This window comes from Muscardinus avellanarius (genome assembly GCF_963383645.1).
Source record: "Muscardinus avellanarius genome assembly, chromosome: 4".
In the NCBI taxonomy this organism is placed as follows: Eukaryota; Metazoa; Chordata; class Mammalia; order Rodentia; family Gliridae; genus Muscardinus; species Muscardinus avellanarius.
In genome coordinates, this window is record NC_137789.1 from 126,242,838 (window position 1) to 126,260,887 (window position 18,050).

At 41.5% G+C, this 18,050-nt stretch overlaps 1 protein-coding gene across 2 annotated transcripts in view; it reads left to right on the plus strand.

The window, feature by feature from the left end:
* The window catches only part of EXOC6 (exocyst complex component 6), a gene marked incomplete at both ends in the record, with an annotated part of 189,414 nt that overhangs the window by 7,424 nt on the left and 163,940 nt on the right, over positions 1 to 18,050 (plus strand). The window contains one exon of one of the 2 annotated variants that reach the window (XM_080693999.1): positions 13,775 to 13,875. The exons of the other annotated variant lie outside the window; for it this stretch is intronic. Coding sequence (XP_080550125.1) covers positions 13,775 to 13,875 — 101 coding nt within the window. Of the gene's footprint in view, positions 1 to 13,774; positions 13,876 to 18,050 lie in introns of those variants that run through there. 2 annotated transcript variants of the gene reach the window in all.

An 18,050-nucleotide genomic window follows, 5' to 3' on the forward strand; every position in this document is an offset into this window, starting at 1 on the left:
CTCAGTGAGACCCGGTTTCAAAATAAAGAATAAAACTAGGGCAGGGGGTGTAGCTCGGAGGTCAAATGCCCCTGGGTTCCATCCCCAGACCTGCAAAAAGAAAAATCATATTCATGAATGCTTATATTTTATACTGGTGCAGTTATCATGACTTTATTCTTTTTTTTTTTTTTTTTTTTTTTTTTGCGTGAACTGCGATCATCCGGTCTCAGCCTCCCGAATGCTGGGATTACAAGCGTGAGCCACCACGCCCGGCTGACTTTATTATTCTTGATTGAATTGGTATAGCATGCTACATGTTCTGGGTATAAAATAGAGTAAAAAATTCAATGTAGAATTTTTCAGAATTCAATATAGGCCCGACCATGACTGAGGCCTATTGGCTCTGCAGCACTTCAGGAAAGCCTAGGGTCTCTGATCACAGTGGGTATATAGCTGCTGAATTATTGCTGGGCATTTAACGGATACCAATGGGTGTTTGGTCTTATTATAACACTAGAGATAACTTAAAAAACAATTATGTTTGGGAACCAAGTATTTCAACCAGGGAGACAATTGTGTATATTTTGTGGTTAAGTGAATTGGCTTTGGAACCAGAAAGGCATGGTTCCAAATTCCGTCCTTATAACTACTAAAAGAATACTGGAAGGATTCTTTGAATCAGGCATGGCATGTGTTTACTGTATTATCTCATTCATAGCAGATGCTCTTTCACTCATTCAGCCAGTAAATAAATAATAATGGCTCGCTACCATGTTGCAGACACTGATTTAGATGGCATTGATATAGCAAGATAAGACCTGGAAATTCCTTGTTGAAAGGGAGCTTGAGTTTTAGTGAGGGGAGTCAGAAATATACACGCAAAATACTGGTAATAAGGGCCACGAAGGATAACAAAAGGGTGATCCACAGAGAGACTCGGGGGTAAAATTTTAGAGTGGTCAGGGAGTAAGCATCAGCTATTATTATTATTTTATTTCATCAGCTACATCTCTAAACCTTTTTGCTATTAGGAGAGAAAGAAAAATAGGGCAAGTGAAGGTGGGTAGGAGCGGAAAAAAGGACCAAGGACACTAAAGAAAAGCTACATGGAAAAAGAGTGGGGAATAATGCGTCGAACAGGGTGGTAAAGTAAAAACAACAACAACAATAAGGAAAATAAGATAAAAGAACACAGTTTGTGCTATAAGCTGAGAGAAAAAAAATATAAAGTAAAGACAGAGAATGGAACACAGAAAATATTACTCTTTAATGGCTCCATGAATTTAAAAGTGTTTAGTTTGGAATGTGCTAGCTCGTGGGGCTTTCAGGATATTGTTCTCATGGTAGGACTGGCAATATAATTTGTGGGGCCTAGTGCAAAATGAAAATGCAGACTCCCCTGCTCAAAAATTATTAAGAATTACGAAAGGGTGATGGTACAAGATCAAACCGAGGGCACCTGCACAGACCACATACCCTGAGTCAGCCCTGCCTGAGAGCAGAGCCCAGAGCCTGGCACGCAGCAAACATTTAACAAAAATAATTGTTGTATGAATAAGACTGGGGGCTGATTATGTTTGAACTCTTCTGAGGACTGGCCCATATTTCATTAAAAGCTGATTTTATTTGGCTGCAATTTCAAATTTCCTTCTATTGTTTTCCACTGTGGGGTCCAGATCTTTATGGAACAGCAGATTCCTGATCAGGGTTTTGCAGCAGAACTCCTCCCTTGCTGGGGGAGGGGCTTGGTTTATTACCTTGCGCTTACAAAGTGTGGCCACTTGGGGTCACTGCACCAATAAAGTGGAAGGTAGAGGAGCAAGCCAGAGACCCACTACCTGAACTGCAGGGTGGCTATAAGCCACTGAAGGGGAGACAGGAGGACTGAGGTTTGAAGCCAGCCTCGGCAACATAGCAAGATCGTCGGCCACTTACCAAAACTCTGTTCCAAAATAAAAAAAATAAATAAATAAAATAGGACTGGGTATGTAGCTCAGAGGTAGAACTCCCCCCAGGGTCTAATCCCTAGCATCACAAAACAAACAAACAAACAAGCAAACAAACACCCTAAAGATTCAGACAGAGGGCTAACCAAAGTGGATTTGGAATCAAGAGACTAACCCAAAGGCTGCTCCCCTTTCTTCCTTTATAACAGCAAGCAACAAATTTTAGGCATCTCATCCACTGGACATTCAAAGATAATGAGGCTTGGGTACAGAGAACTCTGATGCACAATCAGAGGATTTTATTAATGGTTAGTAAAAACATTTATGTGTTTGCATTTTATTTTTGTTTTACCAAAGAGGGCACAAAAGTTGGGCATGACAGCACATGACCATAATCCCTAATACTTGGGAGGCTGAGACAGGAGGATTGCAGAGTCAAGCCTGCCTCAGCAATTTAGTGAGACCCTCAGCAACTTGGTAAGACTGTTTAAAAAAATAAAATGGTCAGCCGGGCGTGGTGACGCACGCTTTTAATTCCAGCATTTGGGAGGCGGACACAGGAGAATCACAGTTTGCAGACAGCCTCAGCTACTTTGTGAGTCCCTCCGCAACTTAGTGAGATCCTGTTTCAAAATAAAGAATAAAAAATAGGACAGGGGGTGTAGATCGAAGGTTGAATGCCCCTGGGTTCCATCCCCATCCCCAGATAAATAAATAAATAAATAAATAAATAAATAAGTAAACAAATAAATAAATACGTAGGTCTGGGAATGTAGCTGACAGGTAGAAGGCTCCTGGGTTCAATCCCCAATAACAACAACAACAAAAAAAAAAAGAAAGAAAGAAAGAAAGAAAGAAAGAAAGAAAGAAAGAAAGGAAAAGAAGAGAAAAGAAAAGAAAAGGCAGCTAAATGCTGGGCTATGTGGTTTACTGGCTAATTTTCTATAATCCTAATCTCCAATACTAATGCTGATTGAGGTCTAGGTTAACATTATAGATATATTTTATCCTTTAACCTCCACAGTTTGGTGAGTTAGGAACACTTACTATATCCCTAATTAGCACTTGAAGAAACTGAAGCTTAGCCAACTTAAGAAACTCTGAGGCCTAACTTCTAGTAAGAGATAAATTAGAATTTGACCCTAAGCAGTTAAATGCCAAACCAGGGCAGCTGCCTCCTCAGACTCCTTCTTCAGGGAGGAGTTTCCCCAAGACAGACTTTTAGTTTGTAGGTAAGTGGCTCAAAGTACCAGTGTCTAATGACTAAGAGTTTATTTACAAGTCAAATTCTTACTTTGCTGGTTGGTTTCATGCTGGATATAGAATACAAATCTTGCTCTTCCAGTCTGCTTTATGTATCTTCCCTCTCCCAGGAGCCCTGAAGGGAGACTTTCTGGAAATTAACCAAACTTCTGAATTATGCTATGTGCCCTAACCACCTCAAACTCCTCTGACCTGACGGAATCGTTATCCTTGGGGTGGCTTTTCTTCTTTCACAGTTATGTATTTATTATATCTACGTCCATGATTAAAATATACAGTTAGTGGGCTGGGGGGTGTAGCTCGGTAGCAGGGTGATTTCCTAGCAGGCACGAGGCCCTGAGTTCAATTCTCAGCCCTGGGTGGGTGGGGGAGTACAAATAAACAACAACAAAGAAAAACACATACAACTTTGTGCATGGTGGCATATGCGATCCCATATGTAATATGTAATCCCAGCCATCCATGAGGCTGAGGCGGGAGGATTGCAAGTTCAAGGCCAGCTTTGGCCACTAAAGAGACTCTGTCTCAAAATGAAAAATTAAAAAAGGGCTGGGGATGTAGCTGAGTGGTAGAGTGCCCCCTGGGTTGAATCTTTAGTACCCAAACAAAATGAAAACAAAGACAAAAACACCAAAAACAATAGTTAACTTTGGTTACTTAGGGCATTTAGCTTTAAATTCTTAGCCCAAACTTTGAGGTACTGATGGAACTGTCAGAAGTCACAGGCAGGAAACTGCAAATGCCGTTTCAGAAGAAGCGGTAAGTGGACTTCCTTCCATTTTAACTTGAATTGTGGAGGAGACCCGCTGCTTGGTGCTGGGGCAATCGCTATTGGTTGGGGGTGGGGGTGTTGAAACAGGCCTGGTGAGGGGAGTCGGGCTTTCGAGCTGGGTTCCCATGGATGGTGTCAGGATTAAAGAGGACGGGAAAGGTCTTGATAATGACGATCAGGGAAAGAATACCCCAGCAGGAAACAGTTGTCAAATAAAAAGCTGGCCTGTGGTACTTGCCCAGTTCTCCTTACCTGACTTTGCCTTACTTTTTCAGAGCAATGAATTCTGTTCCTGTATATTCTCTGAGCTAAGAGAATCTGCCAGTTCCTCCAGAGACACCTGGCTTTTTTTTGAGGGTGGAGATACAATTCGTTCTCATTTTTAAGTGATTCAGTTTCAAATCCAATTTTCAAAAGGTTTATGCTTCCGTCTCAGTAGCTGAACCTGCAATAGGTGCGTGCTGACACTGAGTAGTGGAGCCTCAGTATTGGAGAGGCAGTCAGCCAAGGAAAAGTTTTCTTTACTATCTAGTCGGAAAAAAAAAAAATGTCTGAACATCCAAATCTCCGTGTATAGAGATCTAAAAATCTATAAGTAGCCAGGTGTGGTGGCACACGCTTGTAATCCCAGTACTTGGGAGGCTGAGACAGGAGGATCGCAGGTTTGTGGCCAGCCTCAGCTACTGAGTGAGGCCCTCTGCAACTCAGCGAGACTGTTTCCAAATAAAAAAATAAATTAGGGCTGGGGGTGGAGCTTGGAGGTAGACTGCTTCTGGGTTCATCCCGTCTCCAGTTCCCAGTCCCCCTCCACAAAATCTATACATAGAAATTTGGCTTGATCCAAGGATACATTTTTTTTTTTTTTTTTTTTTTGGTGGTACTGGGTTTCCTGGAAGCCCTTCTACCTCCGGGCTACACTCCCAGACCTATTTTTACATTTTTATTTGGAAACAGGGTCTCCTAAGCCAGCGCGCCCGGCTGGCTTCGAACCTGCGCGATCCTCCTGTCTCTGCCTCCCAAGCATGGGGATTACAAGCGTGCGCCACCACGCCCGGTTCCAAGGATACATTTTTAAATAACCAGAGGTAGATAAAGTTTATACCCTCTGACATAATTCTGCAAATATTGTTTCTTTTTTTTATTGGTGCAATGTATTCATACATCACAGTGGTATAAAGAAAATACTTTTGTAAACATACATGCACATATTGCCCAGTTAGCCCCCACCCAACCCCCACCCCGTTCCCTTCCCATCCCTCCCTCCCATGCTTGGCTTAGTGGTTGACATCTAGTATTATAGCAATTTATCCAATATTAACATTGATAATCTCACATAACAGTTTCATTTGTCTGATACCAAGCTTTTGATGACTTAAAGATAACATTTCAATATTTCTTTTTGCTTTCTTTCTTACCAGAGAATATTTTTTTCTTTTCTTTTTTTAGGTGAAACTATCATCCATTTATTTATTTATTTTTCAGAAAAAATCTATCCTGATATGGAATATGAACTCTAGCTACCCAAAACAATCTCGAAGAAGAACAAAGCTAAAAGATGTATATTTTCTGATTTCAAACCATATATAGCTACAATAATTGAAACAGTGTAGTACTGTTCTAAAGGCAGATATATAAACCATTTGAGTTAAGTAAAAGCCTTGAGATAAATTCTTCCATACATTGTCAAGTTATTTTTGACAAGGTTTCCATGAACTTTTGGTGGAGGAAATACTAGTCTTTTAACTAAATATTGTTGAAAAATAATAATACATGAAAAAGAATAAAATTGGACCCTTACCTAACACATATACAAATATTAACTCAAAATAGATAAAAGACCTAAATATAAATCTTAATACTATAAACTTTTAGAAGAAAATCTGGGTCATAAAACCTCACAACATTGAAATTGGCAGTGATTTCTTGGATATGATTTCAATGGCACAGGCAACAAAAGGGTAAATAAACTCCCTAAAAAATAAAAAAAATATTGTATATCCAAAGACAATGTAAACAGAGTTAAAAGTTACTGATCCTCTTCCAAGAGTTCCTCCTATGACCCATTTCTCCCTAACTCTCACATATTAGGGAAAGCATCTGATTTCTTATTTTTTGTGACTGACTAATCTCACTTAGCATAATGTCCTCCAGTTCCATCCATTTCCCTGAAAATGATGTAATTGAGTTTTTTTTGATGGATGAGTAAAATTCCATTGTGTACATATCCCACAGTTTTGTAATCCATTCATCTGTTGATGGACATTTTGGCTGGTTCCATAGTTTGGCTATGGTGAATTTTGCAGCTATGAACATAGATACACATGCATTAGTTTGGTTGTTTGGTTTACTTTCTTTTGGTAGATACCCAGAAGTGGTATTGCTGGATCAAATGGTAGATTTGTTCCCATTCTTCTGAGGATTCTCCATACTGTTTTCCAAAGTGGTAGCACTAATTTGCAATCCCACCAACAATGTCTTAGAGTTCCCACTTCTCCACATCCTCGCCAGCATCTGTTGTTGTTTGTGTTTTGAATGATTGCCATTCTAGTTGGAGTTAGGTGAAATCTCAGGGTACTTTTGATTTGCATCTCTCTGATTGCCAGTGATGTTGAGCATTTTTTCATGCATTTATTGGCCATTTGAATTTCTTCTTTTGTGAAGTGTCTATTTAGTTCATTTGCCCATTTTGTTATTGGATGCTTTGTTTTCTTAGTGTTGAGTTTCTTGAGTTCTCTGTATATTCTAGATATTAGTCCTCTATCAGTGGTGTAGGTGGCAAAAATCTTCTCCCATTCTGTTGGCTCTCGATTGAGGTTCTTGATAGTTTCCTTTGCTGAACAGAAGCTCTTCAGTTTCATGCAATCCCATGTATTGATTCTTCTTTTAATTTGTTGTGCCTTTATGGTCTTGTTGAGGAAATGTTTGTCTGTGCCTATGTGTTGTAGTGTTGGACCTATGCCCTCTTCAAGGAGCTTCAAGGTCTCTGGTTTAATTTCCAAGTCTTTGAGCCATCGTGAGTTGACTTTTGTACAGGCTGAAAAAGTGGGATTAACATCCAATTTTCTGCATATGGTTAACCAGTTTTGCCAACACCATTTGTTGAAGAGGCTATCTTTTTTCCAGTGGATGTTTTTGGCCCCTTTGTCAAAAATCAATTGGCTGAAAGTGTGTGGACTTGTTTCTGGGTCTTCTATTCTGCTCCATTGGTCTATATATCTGTTCTTTTGCCAGTACCATGCTGTTTTTATTACAATGGCTTTGTAGTATAGTTTAAAGTCAGGTATTGTGATTCCTCCTGTGTGGTTTTTGTTGCTGAGAACTACCTTGGCTATTCTGGGCTTTTTGTTATTCCAGATAAATTTAAGGACTGATTTTTCTATGTCTGTGAGGAATGATCTTGGTAGTTTAATGGGCATTGCATTAAATCTGTAGATCACTTTTGGGAGGATGGCCATTTTAATGATATTTATTCTGCCAATCCATGAACATGGAAGGTCTTTCCATCTTCTAAGATCTTCTTCGATTTCTTTTTTCAGTGTTTTATAATTTTCTTTGTAGAGATCTTTTACCTCCTTGGTCAAGTTTATTCCTAGGTATTTTATTTTTTTGTGGGAGATCCTGAGTGGAAGTGTTTTCTGAATTTCTTTTTCAGTGGATTTATGGTTGGTGTACAGAAAAGCTTCTGATTTTTTAAGATTGATTTTGTATCCAGATACTTTGCTGAATTTGTTGATCAGTTCTATCAGCCTTTTGGTTGAGTTTGTTGGGTTTTCTAAATATAGTATCATGTCATCTGCAAATAGTGAAAGCTTAAGTTCTTTTCCTATTTGTACTCCTTTGATTTCCTTTTCTTGCCTTATTGTTCTGGCTAGAGTCTCTAGTACTATATTGAAGAGAAGTGGTGATAGTGGACATCCTTGTCTCGTTCCAGTTTTTAGGGGGAATTCTTGAAGTTTTTCCCCATTTAATATGATGTTGGCAGTGGGATTATTGTAGATTGCCTTAATAATGTTGAGATATGTTTCTTCTATTCCAATTCTCTGCAGTGTTTTTATCATAAATGGATGTTGAATTTTATCAAATGCTTTTTCAGCGTCTATTGAGATGATCATGTGGTTTTTGTCTTTGATTCTCTTTTTTTTTATTTTATTTTTTTTTGGTGGTACTGGGGTTCCTGGAAGCCCTTCTACCTCCGGGCTACACTCCCAGACCTATTTTTACATTTTTTTAAAATTTGGAAACAGGGTCTCCTAAGCCAGCACCCGCGGCTGGCTTCGAAACTGCGCGATCCTCCTGTCTCCGCCTCCCAAGCGCGGGGATTACAAGCGTGCGCCACCACGCCCTGCTTTGATTCTCTTTATATGATGAATTACATGGATTGATTTTCGTATATTGAACCAGCCTTGCATCCCTGGGATGAACCCTACCTGGTCACGGTGAATGATTTTCTTGATGTGGTTTTGAATGCGTGTTGCTAGTATTTTGTTTAATAGTTTTGCATCCAAGTTCATCAGAGATATAGGCCTGTAGTTTTCCTTCCTTGAACTGTCTTTATTTGGTTTGGGTATTAGTGTAATGTTGGCTTCATAGAATGTATTTGGGAGAGTCCCGGTTTTTTCTATTTCGTGAAATAGTTTGAGTAGTATTGGGATAAGCTCTTCTATAAAGGTTTTATAGAATTCACTTGGGAAACCATCTGGTCCTGGGCTTTTCTTTGATGGTAAGCTCTTTATTGCTGTTTCAATCTCTTTGATTGTTATTGGTTGGTTTAAGTGTTCTATATCTTCTTGACTCAGTTTAGGAAGGTTGTATTTATCTAGGAAGTTGTCGATTTCCTCCAGATTTTCCATTTTGTTGGAGTATAGTTTTTCAAAGTAGTTTCTGATAATCCTCTGGATTTCTACGCTGTCAGTAGTAATATCTCCTTTTTCATCCCTTATCTTCATAATTTGGGTTGATTCTCTCTTTTTTTTTAGTTAGGTTGGATAGTGGTTTATCAATCTTGTTAATTTTTTCAAGAAACCAGCTTTTGGTTTTGTTGATTTTCTGTATTGTTTTTTTATTCTCTATTTCGTTAATTTCTGCTCTAATTTTAATAATTTCCCGTCTTCTGCTGGCTTTGGGGTTCAATTGTTCCTGCTTTTCAAGGGCTTTGAGGTGTGTCGTTAGGCTATTTATTTGAAGATTTTCTGTTTTTCTTATGTGAGCACTCAGTGCTATAAATTTTCCTCTTAATACTGCCTTCAGAGTGTCCCAGAGGTTTTGATATGTTGTTTCTTTATTTTCATTTGTTTCTAGAAATTTCTTGATTTCACCTCTTACATCTTCTATGACCCATTCTTCATTCAGAAGTGTGGTGTTCAGTCTCCACATGTTTATGTTGTTTCTCTGGGTCTTCTTATAGTTGATTTCTAGTTTCATTCCATTATGGTCTGAAATGACACAGGGAAGTATGTAACATTTCTTAAATTTGCTAGTGCTCATTTTGTGTCCCAGGATGTGATCTATTTTGGAGAAGGTTCCATGAGCAGCTGAGAAAAATGTAAACTCTGCTGTAGTTGGGTGAAATATTCTATATGTGTCCAACAGGTCCATTTGGTTAATGGTGTTCTTTAGTTCTGAGACATCTTTACTGATCCTTTGTCTGGAAGATCGGTCTAGTATTTGTTTCTTTTTTATAATTTTTTTTTTTTTTGGTGGTACTGGGGTTTCTGGAAGCCCTTCTGCCTCTGGGCTACACTCCCAGACCTATTTTATATTTTTATTTGGAAACAGAGTCTCCTAAGCCAGCGCGGCTGGCTTCGAACCCGCGCGATCCTCCTGTCTCCGCCTCCCAAGGGCAGGGATTACAAGCGTGCGCCACCACGCCTGGCTCTTTTTTATACTTTTATTGACACATTATATCTCACATCATAATGTAGCTCATAGTGGTAGACAAACGTGCACTGAGCACTTGGTGAGTTTTGTAAATAGTGTTTTTTACATTGGAGCTCTTGATAAAAGGGGGGCATCGGAGAATTTTTGGTAACATTCTCTGTTAGTGCTGTGGTGTCTAGCAAGGTGACTAAAGACAACCCTATGATAAGATGTTATTTTTAATATCAAAATAAAAAGAGCAAGTTGGAAGAAATTAACTTTTTAGAATTCCATATTGTTTCCATTTCTGATCGTTACCAATCATAGATTAATCAAACTTCTACCTTCTGCTCAGATCTGCGTGGCGTGCTCCTTTCTGGCTCCTCCTGAACTCTTTCCAGTGACTTTGAAACTTCAGCACTGTTTGATTTAAAAACTCTTTCAGCTTTCTCTCAGCTATGTGTAGAATTCCCTGAGGAAATATAGGAAGTTGGGGATCAAAAAAAATTGGCATCTGAACTCAAGGAGATGGTGTGACAATGCTGGTGGATTTGGGAGGAGATTTTTCTGTTCCTATGTATTCTTAAAGCTCAAGGAAGTGGGGTTTTTCAGAGGAGGTCTGGATTCTCCTATACCATTAAAGTACTGGAAGCAGATCAGTTCACGCTGGCTTGACATGGGGTTTTCAAGTGGAATAGACAGTTGGATGTGGGAGAGATTCCTTGGTTTTCCGTGTCAGTATGTTTGGAGTTTCCCTGAGAATCAAATGTACAAAACAAACTCTACAAGTATAGAAAAAGGAACTAACCAAAACAAGAGAAAGCGATGAAGACGATTGGGGAGGGGATACATGTGCTAAGTGTATCTGTAGTCATTGGAGAAGATTGATTAGTTCAGGGAATCTGTAAGAAGGAAATACGTTTTGATTTGAAATTTCCAAGGAGGCCAGAGCATTAATAAGAAAGGTGTTAGTAATGTTTACAGGACCGTCCCTTGCACAGTGTGGCAGGCAGAACAGCGCTCCCCCAAAGATACTCACATCTTAACTCCTGGAATCTCTGAATGGAACATAGCAAAAGGGGCGTTGCAGATATAATTAAAGGTAAAGACCCTGAGACAGACGATTATCTTGAATTATACGGTTGGGTCCGGTCTAATTACATGGTTCCTTAAAAGCAGAGAAACTTTTCTGGCCTAGATCAGAGTCACAGGGAGATCTGTTCATAGAAGAAGGGTCAGAGAGATGTAGTGTTGCTGGCATTGACCACGAAGGAAGGGGCCACAAGGCGAGGAGCGTGAGTGACAGCTAGAGGCTGGGAAAGGCAAAGAAATTAATTTTCCCCTCGAGTCTGTGGAAAGGAACGCAGTGGTGCTGGTACTTCGATTGTAGCCCAGTGAGAACTGTCAGACTTTTAACTACAGAACTGCAAATATGATACTTGATCTGTTTTAAGCTACTGATTGTGGAAACTTGTTACAACCGTAGAAAATTAAGTACAACTTTTTTTTTTTTTTGTGGTACTGGGGTTCCTGGAAGCCCTTCTACCTCCGGGCTACATTCCTACGGGCTACACTCCCAGACCTATTTTATACTTTTTTTTTTTTTATGTGGAAACAGGGTCTCTTAAGCCAGCGCGGCTGGCTTCAAACCTGCGCGATCCTCCTGTCTCTGCCTCCCAAGCGCGGGGATTAAGTACAACATTAATATCAATGATTTATATAATAAATAGAAAATTGATACCATATATATTAATATAATATAGGACATTACTACATACCCGTAAACCCCATATGTGGGAGGCTGACACAGAAGGATCATAGGTTCCAGGTCAGGCAGTGTTTCAAAATAACAAAATAGGGCTGTGGGTGCAGCTCAGAGGTAGAATCCCCTTGGGTTCAATCCTCAGTATAAATATGTTATGGGACAGCAATATAAGGTAGACATTATTGTCACGATCACTTACAGATGGGGAAACTGTGATAGAAAGGTTCTAATCCCAGTACTTAGGAGACTGAGGCAGGAGAATTACAGGTTTGAGGCCCGCCAGCCTCAGCAATTAGCGAGGCCCTCAGCAGCTTAGTGAGACCCTATTTCCAAATAAAAAATAAAATTGGGCTGGGGGGTGTAGCTTGGAGGTAGAATGCCCCTAGGTTCAATGCCCAGTACCAAAATAAAATCGATCAATAAATAAAGGTACTAGATTCTGGCTCCAGTGACACACAGCTGGAAGTGACATTGATTCAAGAATTCAATCAAGGACATGTGTCTTCAGGGCTCTGTTTTTAAGTATTATGCAATTCCACCTCAGGGCCTCACTGCGGGGAGGAGACAGGAGGCAGGCTTGTAGTAGAGGCTCACAGATGTAATGAGTCAGCTGGATGGTGAAGGGCCCCAAGCAGGAGAGAAGATTGAAGCCTGGGATCAATGGAGACCAGAAAACAGCCGTCCCTCAGGCTAAGTTCCCATGTTCCTTTTTAATCTTCCTTGCTAGCTGCTTCGATCAAGACAAACTGGTTTACACAGTGTCCCACAAACTGTTGCTAATCAGGTCACAGTCTATGTAGGTCCTTTTGCTGAAGCCAGCTGCCTCTCTTTCTACCTAGTGGCTGGCCGGGGACCTTTCAGGAGTTCCCACCCCTCCCCAGCCCGGCTACTTGGGGGGTCATGTGAGCTCAAGGACTTTGGTAGAAAGTCACAAGTTGCCTTTGGCTTTCTTTGTTATCTTTGCCATCGAGTGTCCTAAGTTGTTTTTCTGCCATTTCTGATTTACTTCCAAGTTGACTGGCCTCTGTGAACTTGCTTCCGCAGGGGACATGAAACCACTCAGGGCTGTCCTCAGGGCTGTCAACTGGAATTGGTGTTGGTTCCTAAAATAAATCTTACTACCACACACAAGTTTGCTTTCTATGAAAGCATTTGCCCCTTTCCCTGACTCCTCACCACTCAGAGAAAATCAGGACCTCTTGTTAAACGTTCCCGTATCTCTTATTACAGATTGAGGATGGCCCGTGGTCCATCCCCTGCGTTACCATGTCAGTCCCAGTGCGTGGCACACAGAAGACAAGCATGTATGCTCTAGAGTCAGGCGTGGTGGTGCATGTCTGTACTCCCAGCTCTTGGGAGGTTAAGACAGGAGGATCTCAGGTTCCTGGACTAACCCAGTAATTTAGCGAGGTTCAGTAAAATAAAAATAAATAAATAAATAAAAAATAAAGGCGTGGGTGTGTAGCTTAGAGGTAGAATGCCTCTAGGTGCAATTTTCAGTACCACCACCACCATCACCACCAAAAAAAAAAAAAAAAAAAAGTTGGGCATGTAATTTTGGAGGCTGAAACAAGAGGATCGCGGTTCTCGGATAGCCTCAGCTACTACTTAGTGAGGCCCTTTGCAACTCAGTGAGACCCTGTTTCAAAATAAAGAATAAAAAATAGGGCTGCGAGCTGGGGGTGGTGGCGCACACTTGTAATCCCAGTCTTCGGGAGGCTGAGACCATAGGATCGTGGTTCGCGGACAGCCTCAGCAACTTAGTGAGGCCTTCCGTAACTTAGTGAGACCCTGTTGCAAAAAAAATACAGAATAAAAAAAAGGGCAGGGGGTGTAGCTCGGAGGTGAATGCCCCTGGGTTCCATTCCCAAACTTGCAAAAAAAGAAAAAAATAGGGCTGCGGAGCTCGAATACCCCTGGGTTCCATCCGCGGTACTGGAAAAAAAAAAAAAAAAAAAAAAAAAGGAAAGAAAAGAAAAAATTATCCCTTAAAAGCCAGCCAGTAGACCACTAGGGGCAGGTTGCGAAGCGCGCCCATCCCCGCCGCCGTCCGCACCCTTACCCGGGGCCGGCGGGTCACGCGCCCGCGCGCCGCCGCCCTCGCCCCGCCCCTCGCGCTCGCGCTCCCCGCCGCGCGCCCCCGCCGCCCGCCGGGCGCGCGCCCCGCCGGCTCCTCAGCTTCCAGCCAAGATGGCGGAGAGCGGCGAGGGTCTGGGCACCGTCCCCGAGCACGAGCGGATCTTGCAGGAGATCCAGAGCACGGACACCGCCTGCGTGGGGCCCACTCTCCGGTAAAGCCCCCACCTTCCCGGGACGCCGGCGGCCGCTGCCAGCCGCTCCTGGGGAGCCGGGCGGGGCGTCGGCCGCGGCGCGCGCACAGCGGCCCGACAGGTGGTGCGCGCGGGGCGGCGGGCGCGCGCGGGCGGAGGGCGCTGCACCTGTCACGGCGGCTCGGCGGCGCGCGGGCCGGGGTGCGGCTGCCGCGGATCGCTGACCCCGCGGGGTCCCGGGGCGCGCCACGCCCAGGCCAGACCGCGTCGCGCCCGCCGGGGCCGGCGAAGCCGAGCCGGAGGCCGGCGCGCAGGTGGGAGCCCCGGCGCCCGCGGCCGTGGGCGTGGGAAAATTGAACGGGGCGGGAGGCGCCGGCCGGGGCGGAGCCCGCGGGCAGCCGGGCTGGGCTGCAGGCGGGGGGCTCTGCGGGGACCCGCCGCAGCCGCCCTGCAGCCCGGGAGCTCCTGCCGATGGGCAAACGTGCCAGAAGGTTGCATCCATTTTTCAGCTTTTTTTTTTTTTTTTTTTTTTTTTTTAAATGGGATTCCCACCCACTGTCTTTAGCAGTAGTCGTCAGTAATGAACGTTCCATGCCAGGCTGAGAACCTTGCTGCCCTAGTTAAATATGAGCTGGACACTGGGCTGAACCATTGGCTTAGGTTAAGCACTGTCTTCAAGAGTAATAATATAAGGTTTCCTCTTTAGCAGTGATAAAAATAAATGGAAGTGTGATTCGCTTAAGGAATTTGAGACTGTGCTGTATTTCTTCAGGATACGCCTCCCCGGTGTAGTATAAAGTTTAGTTTCTGTAAATTCACCTTGCCCCGAGAGTCGAGAAACCCGGGCTCTCTTTTGCTCTAGGCTCGCCACTGATGAAGTGTACAGACAAGGGCAGATATTATTTTAGCCCCCTTGGGTCTCTGTTTCTTTATATGGAGAATGGGGATCAAAGTGTTCTGATGTTCAGAAAGCGCAGACCATTAGGGACCTTGCCTGTTTGTTGACTGCTCTGTCACTCACACTAAACACGTGGTAGACACGTACATTTTTGTTATATTAAAGTTCCCGTTAAGCCGGGCGTGGTGGCGCACGCTTGTAATCCCAGCATTCGGGAGGCTGAGACCGGAGGATCGCAGTTCGCGGACAGCCTCAGCTACTTAGTGAGGCCCTCTGCAACTCAGTGAGACCTGGTTTCAAAATAAAGAATAAAAAATAGGCAGGGGGAGTAGCGATCGAATGCCCCTGGGTTCCATCCACAGACCTGCAAACAAAACAAAACAAAAACTTCCCGTTATGCTGTGATAATGCATAATTAGGGCCTTCCTGAAATTTTCAACATGAACCTGTGTTGTGATAAAACTTCATGTGTTTAATAATGAAAGCATTAATCAGATGAAAAGAAAACTTTTCCTCACCGCATCTTGAAACAGTATATAGTAGAGTTAATAGTCCATTTTTGAAAATAGTATTATTATGAAGGAAATATTTCATCTCGGGAAAATGTGCTAGGCAGTATCTATGAAAAAAGATGAAATTAACTTTGAAGAAAAGTTTGAAATATATTGACAAATTTTAGGACACACACAGGCACACAGTACTTTTGCTGTGGTGTATTATTCTCTTCTAGTTTTGCTGGGCAGCTGCGTTGGAACTTCACTTGGAACCCACTCCCTTCTTGTTAGTAAACTCCAGTGACTCCTGGTTATCCAACATGTACACTTGTTATCTCTTATTTACAAATAGGCAGGCTCTGTCCAAATGCACATGAAAGATACTGTTAGCAATCTTTTCTTTTAAACAGTGTTTGAGTTACTACTATTTCCCCCTAAGTTTTATTTATTTTAGGTTTCAGTAACTGAAGCGCTGTTATTGCATTTTTTAAAAAGTTTTTGTTTTGGAAAAATTTAAATGTTTAAACAAGTCAAATAGTGTCATGAACCATCATGAACTGTATTCACCTTCATATTTCGACCCCTGGCCACTTGTGCTTCATCTTTTCCCTCTCCACTGACCCCCGCCCTGGATAGTTTTGAAGCAAATTCAAGGTATCAATTCACTAATATTTATTTTAGTATTCAAAAAATATTTTTTTGGCCAGGAGTGCACGCTTGTAATCGCAATACTTGGGAGACTGAGACAGGAGGATTGCAGGTTCACAGCCAGCCTCAGCTACTTAGTGAGGCCCTCCAGATGTGTTTAAAAAAAAAAAAAAGTAGGGCTGGGGTGTAGCTTGGAGGTAGAATGCCCCTGGGTTCAATTCCCAGGATCACACAAAAACATTGTTATTTCATATTTACTTTTTAGCTGACTTGCGATCTCATATTATTATTATTTTCTTTATTTTTCTCAGTGTCAGAGTTTTTCAGCTTTTTTCCTGAGAAGCATGTGATATACTTTCCACAAGATCTGGCATAAAATATAGTTTTTTTGACCGCAACAGAATTAAGTTAGAAATCAATAATATAAAACATTCTGGAAAATTTTTATGTGCTTGGCCACTGAATTACATACTTCTGAATAACTCATATGTCAAAGAAGATATCAGAGCCAGGTGTGGTGCCGCATGTCTGTAATCCCAGGACTTGGGAGGCTGAGACAGGAGGATCCCAGGTTTGTGGTGCTAGCTCTAGCAACTTAGCAAGGCCCACCACATCTTCATGAAACCTTATTCAAAATAACAGAGGTAGAATGCCCTGGATTCAATCCCCAGCACCCCCCCCATATCAAAAGAGAAATTAGAAAGTATTTTGAAGTGTATAAAATGAAACCATGACATAGAATTTTTGAGATGCAGTTTAAGATATATTTAAAGATATAATTAAAGAAATTTTATATCACTGAACACTTATTTATCTTTTTTAACATTTATAGAATATTATTAGCAAATCTTATTATGAACAATTTCATGCCAGTTTTGACAGCAGAAATACAAACTTTCTTAGAAAATACAAAGAATCAAAGCTTACATAAAAACTAATAGCCAAATAGTCCTGTAAAGAAATTTAATTTGGCCGGGCGTGGTGGCGCACGCTTGTAATCCCCACGCTTGGGAGGCAGAGATAGGAGGATCGCGCAGGTTCAAAGCCAGCCGCGTGCTGGCTTAGGAGATCCTGTTTCTAAATAAAAATGTAAAAATAGGTCTGGGAATGTAGCCCGGAGGTAGAAGGGCTTCCAGGAACCCCAATACCACCAAAAAAAAAAAAAAAAAAAAAAAAACTTAATTTGCTGCTAAAGACCTTTCCCTAAAAGAAAATCTAGGCCCAGATGGCTTTACTGGTGAATTTAAGAAGGAATCAGTACCAATTTTATAAAAATTATTCTAGAAAATTGAAGAAGGGGGCTTAATTTCCTTACACATTTTGAGTTCTGTATTAACCTGATACCAAAACTTATCAAGTGATTAATAATTCAATACCTAGCACTGAAAAAATCAATATAACTGGACAAATGAAACTATATGCCAATATTCCTCATAAACGTAAATATAAATACTTTAAACAAAATTGTAGAAAATTAAATTTATATATATTTATAATATGTAAATGAGATACAGCTAAAATATATCCATAAATGTATTTAATACATAAAAAGATATATATATAATATTTACATCATGATCAATTGGAACTTGTGAAAGCATTTAATCTTAACATTTGAAAAATCAGTCAATGTAACATTTTCACCAGTTTTAAACTAAAAACAGAGGATCTATATGATCATCTCAATAGATGCAGAAAAGCATGGACAAAATTTAACATTCTTTACTGATTATAAAAAGAAAAAGCCAGGTGCTCATGTTTCAGGCCTATAATTCTTGCTACTTGGGAGACTGAAGCAGGAGGATCAAAAGTAGGAGGTTAGCCTGGTGTCTTAGACTGTATCTCAAAAAATTATTTAAAAAGGGAAAAAGAGCCGAGTGTGGTGGCGCACGCTTGTAATTCAGCACTTGGGAGGCTGAGACAGGAGGATCACACAGATTCGAAGCCAGCCTCAGCTACTTAGGGAGGCTCTCAGCAATGTAGTGAGACCCTGTTTCCAAATAAAGTATAAAATAGGGCTGGGGTGTAACCAGGAGGTAGAAAGTGCCTGGATTCCACCCCCAGTACCACACAACACACACACACACACACACACACACACACACACACACACGTATAGCTCAGTGGTAGAACAAATTTGCTGGGTTAAATCTCCA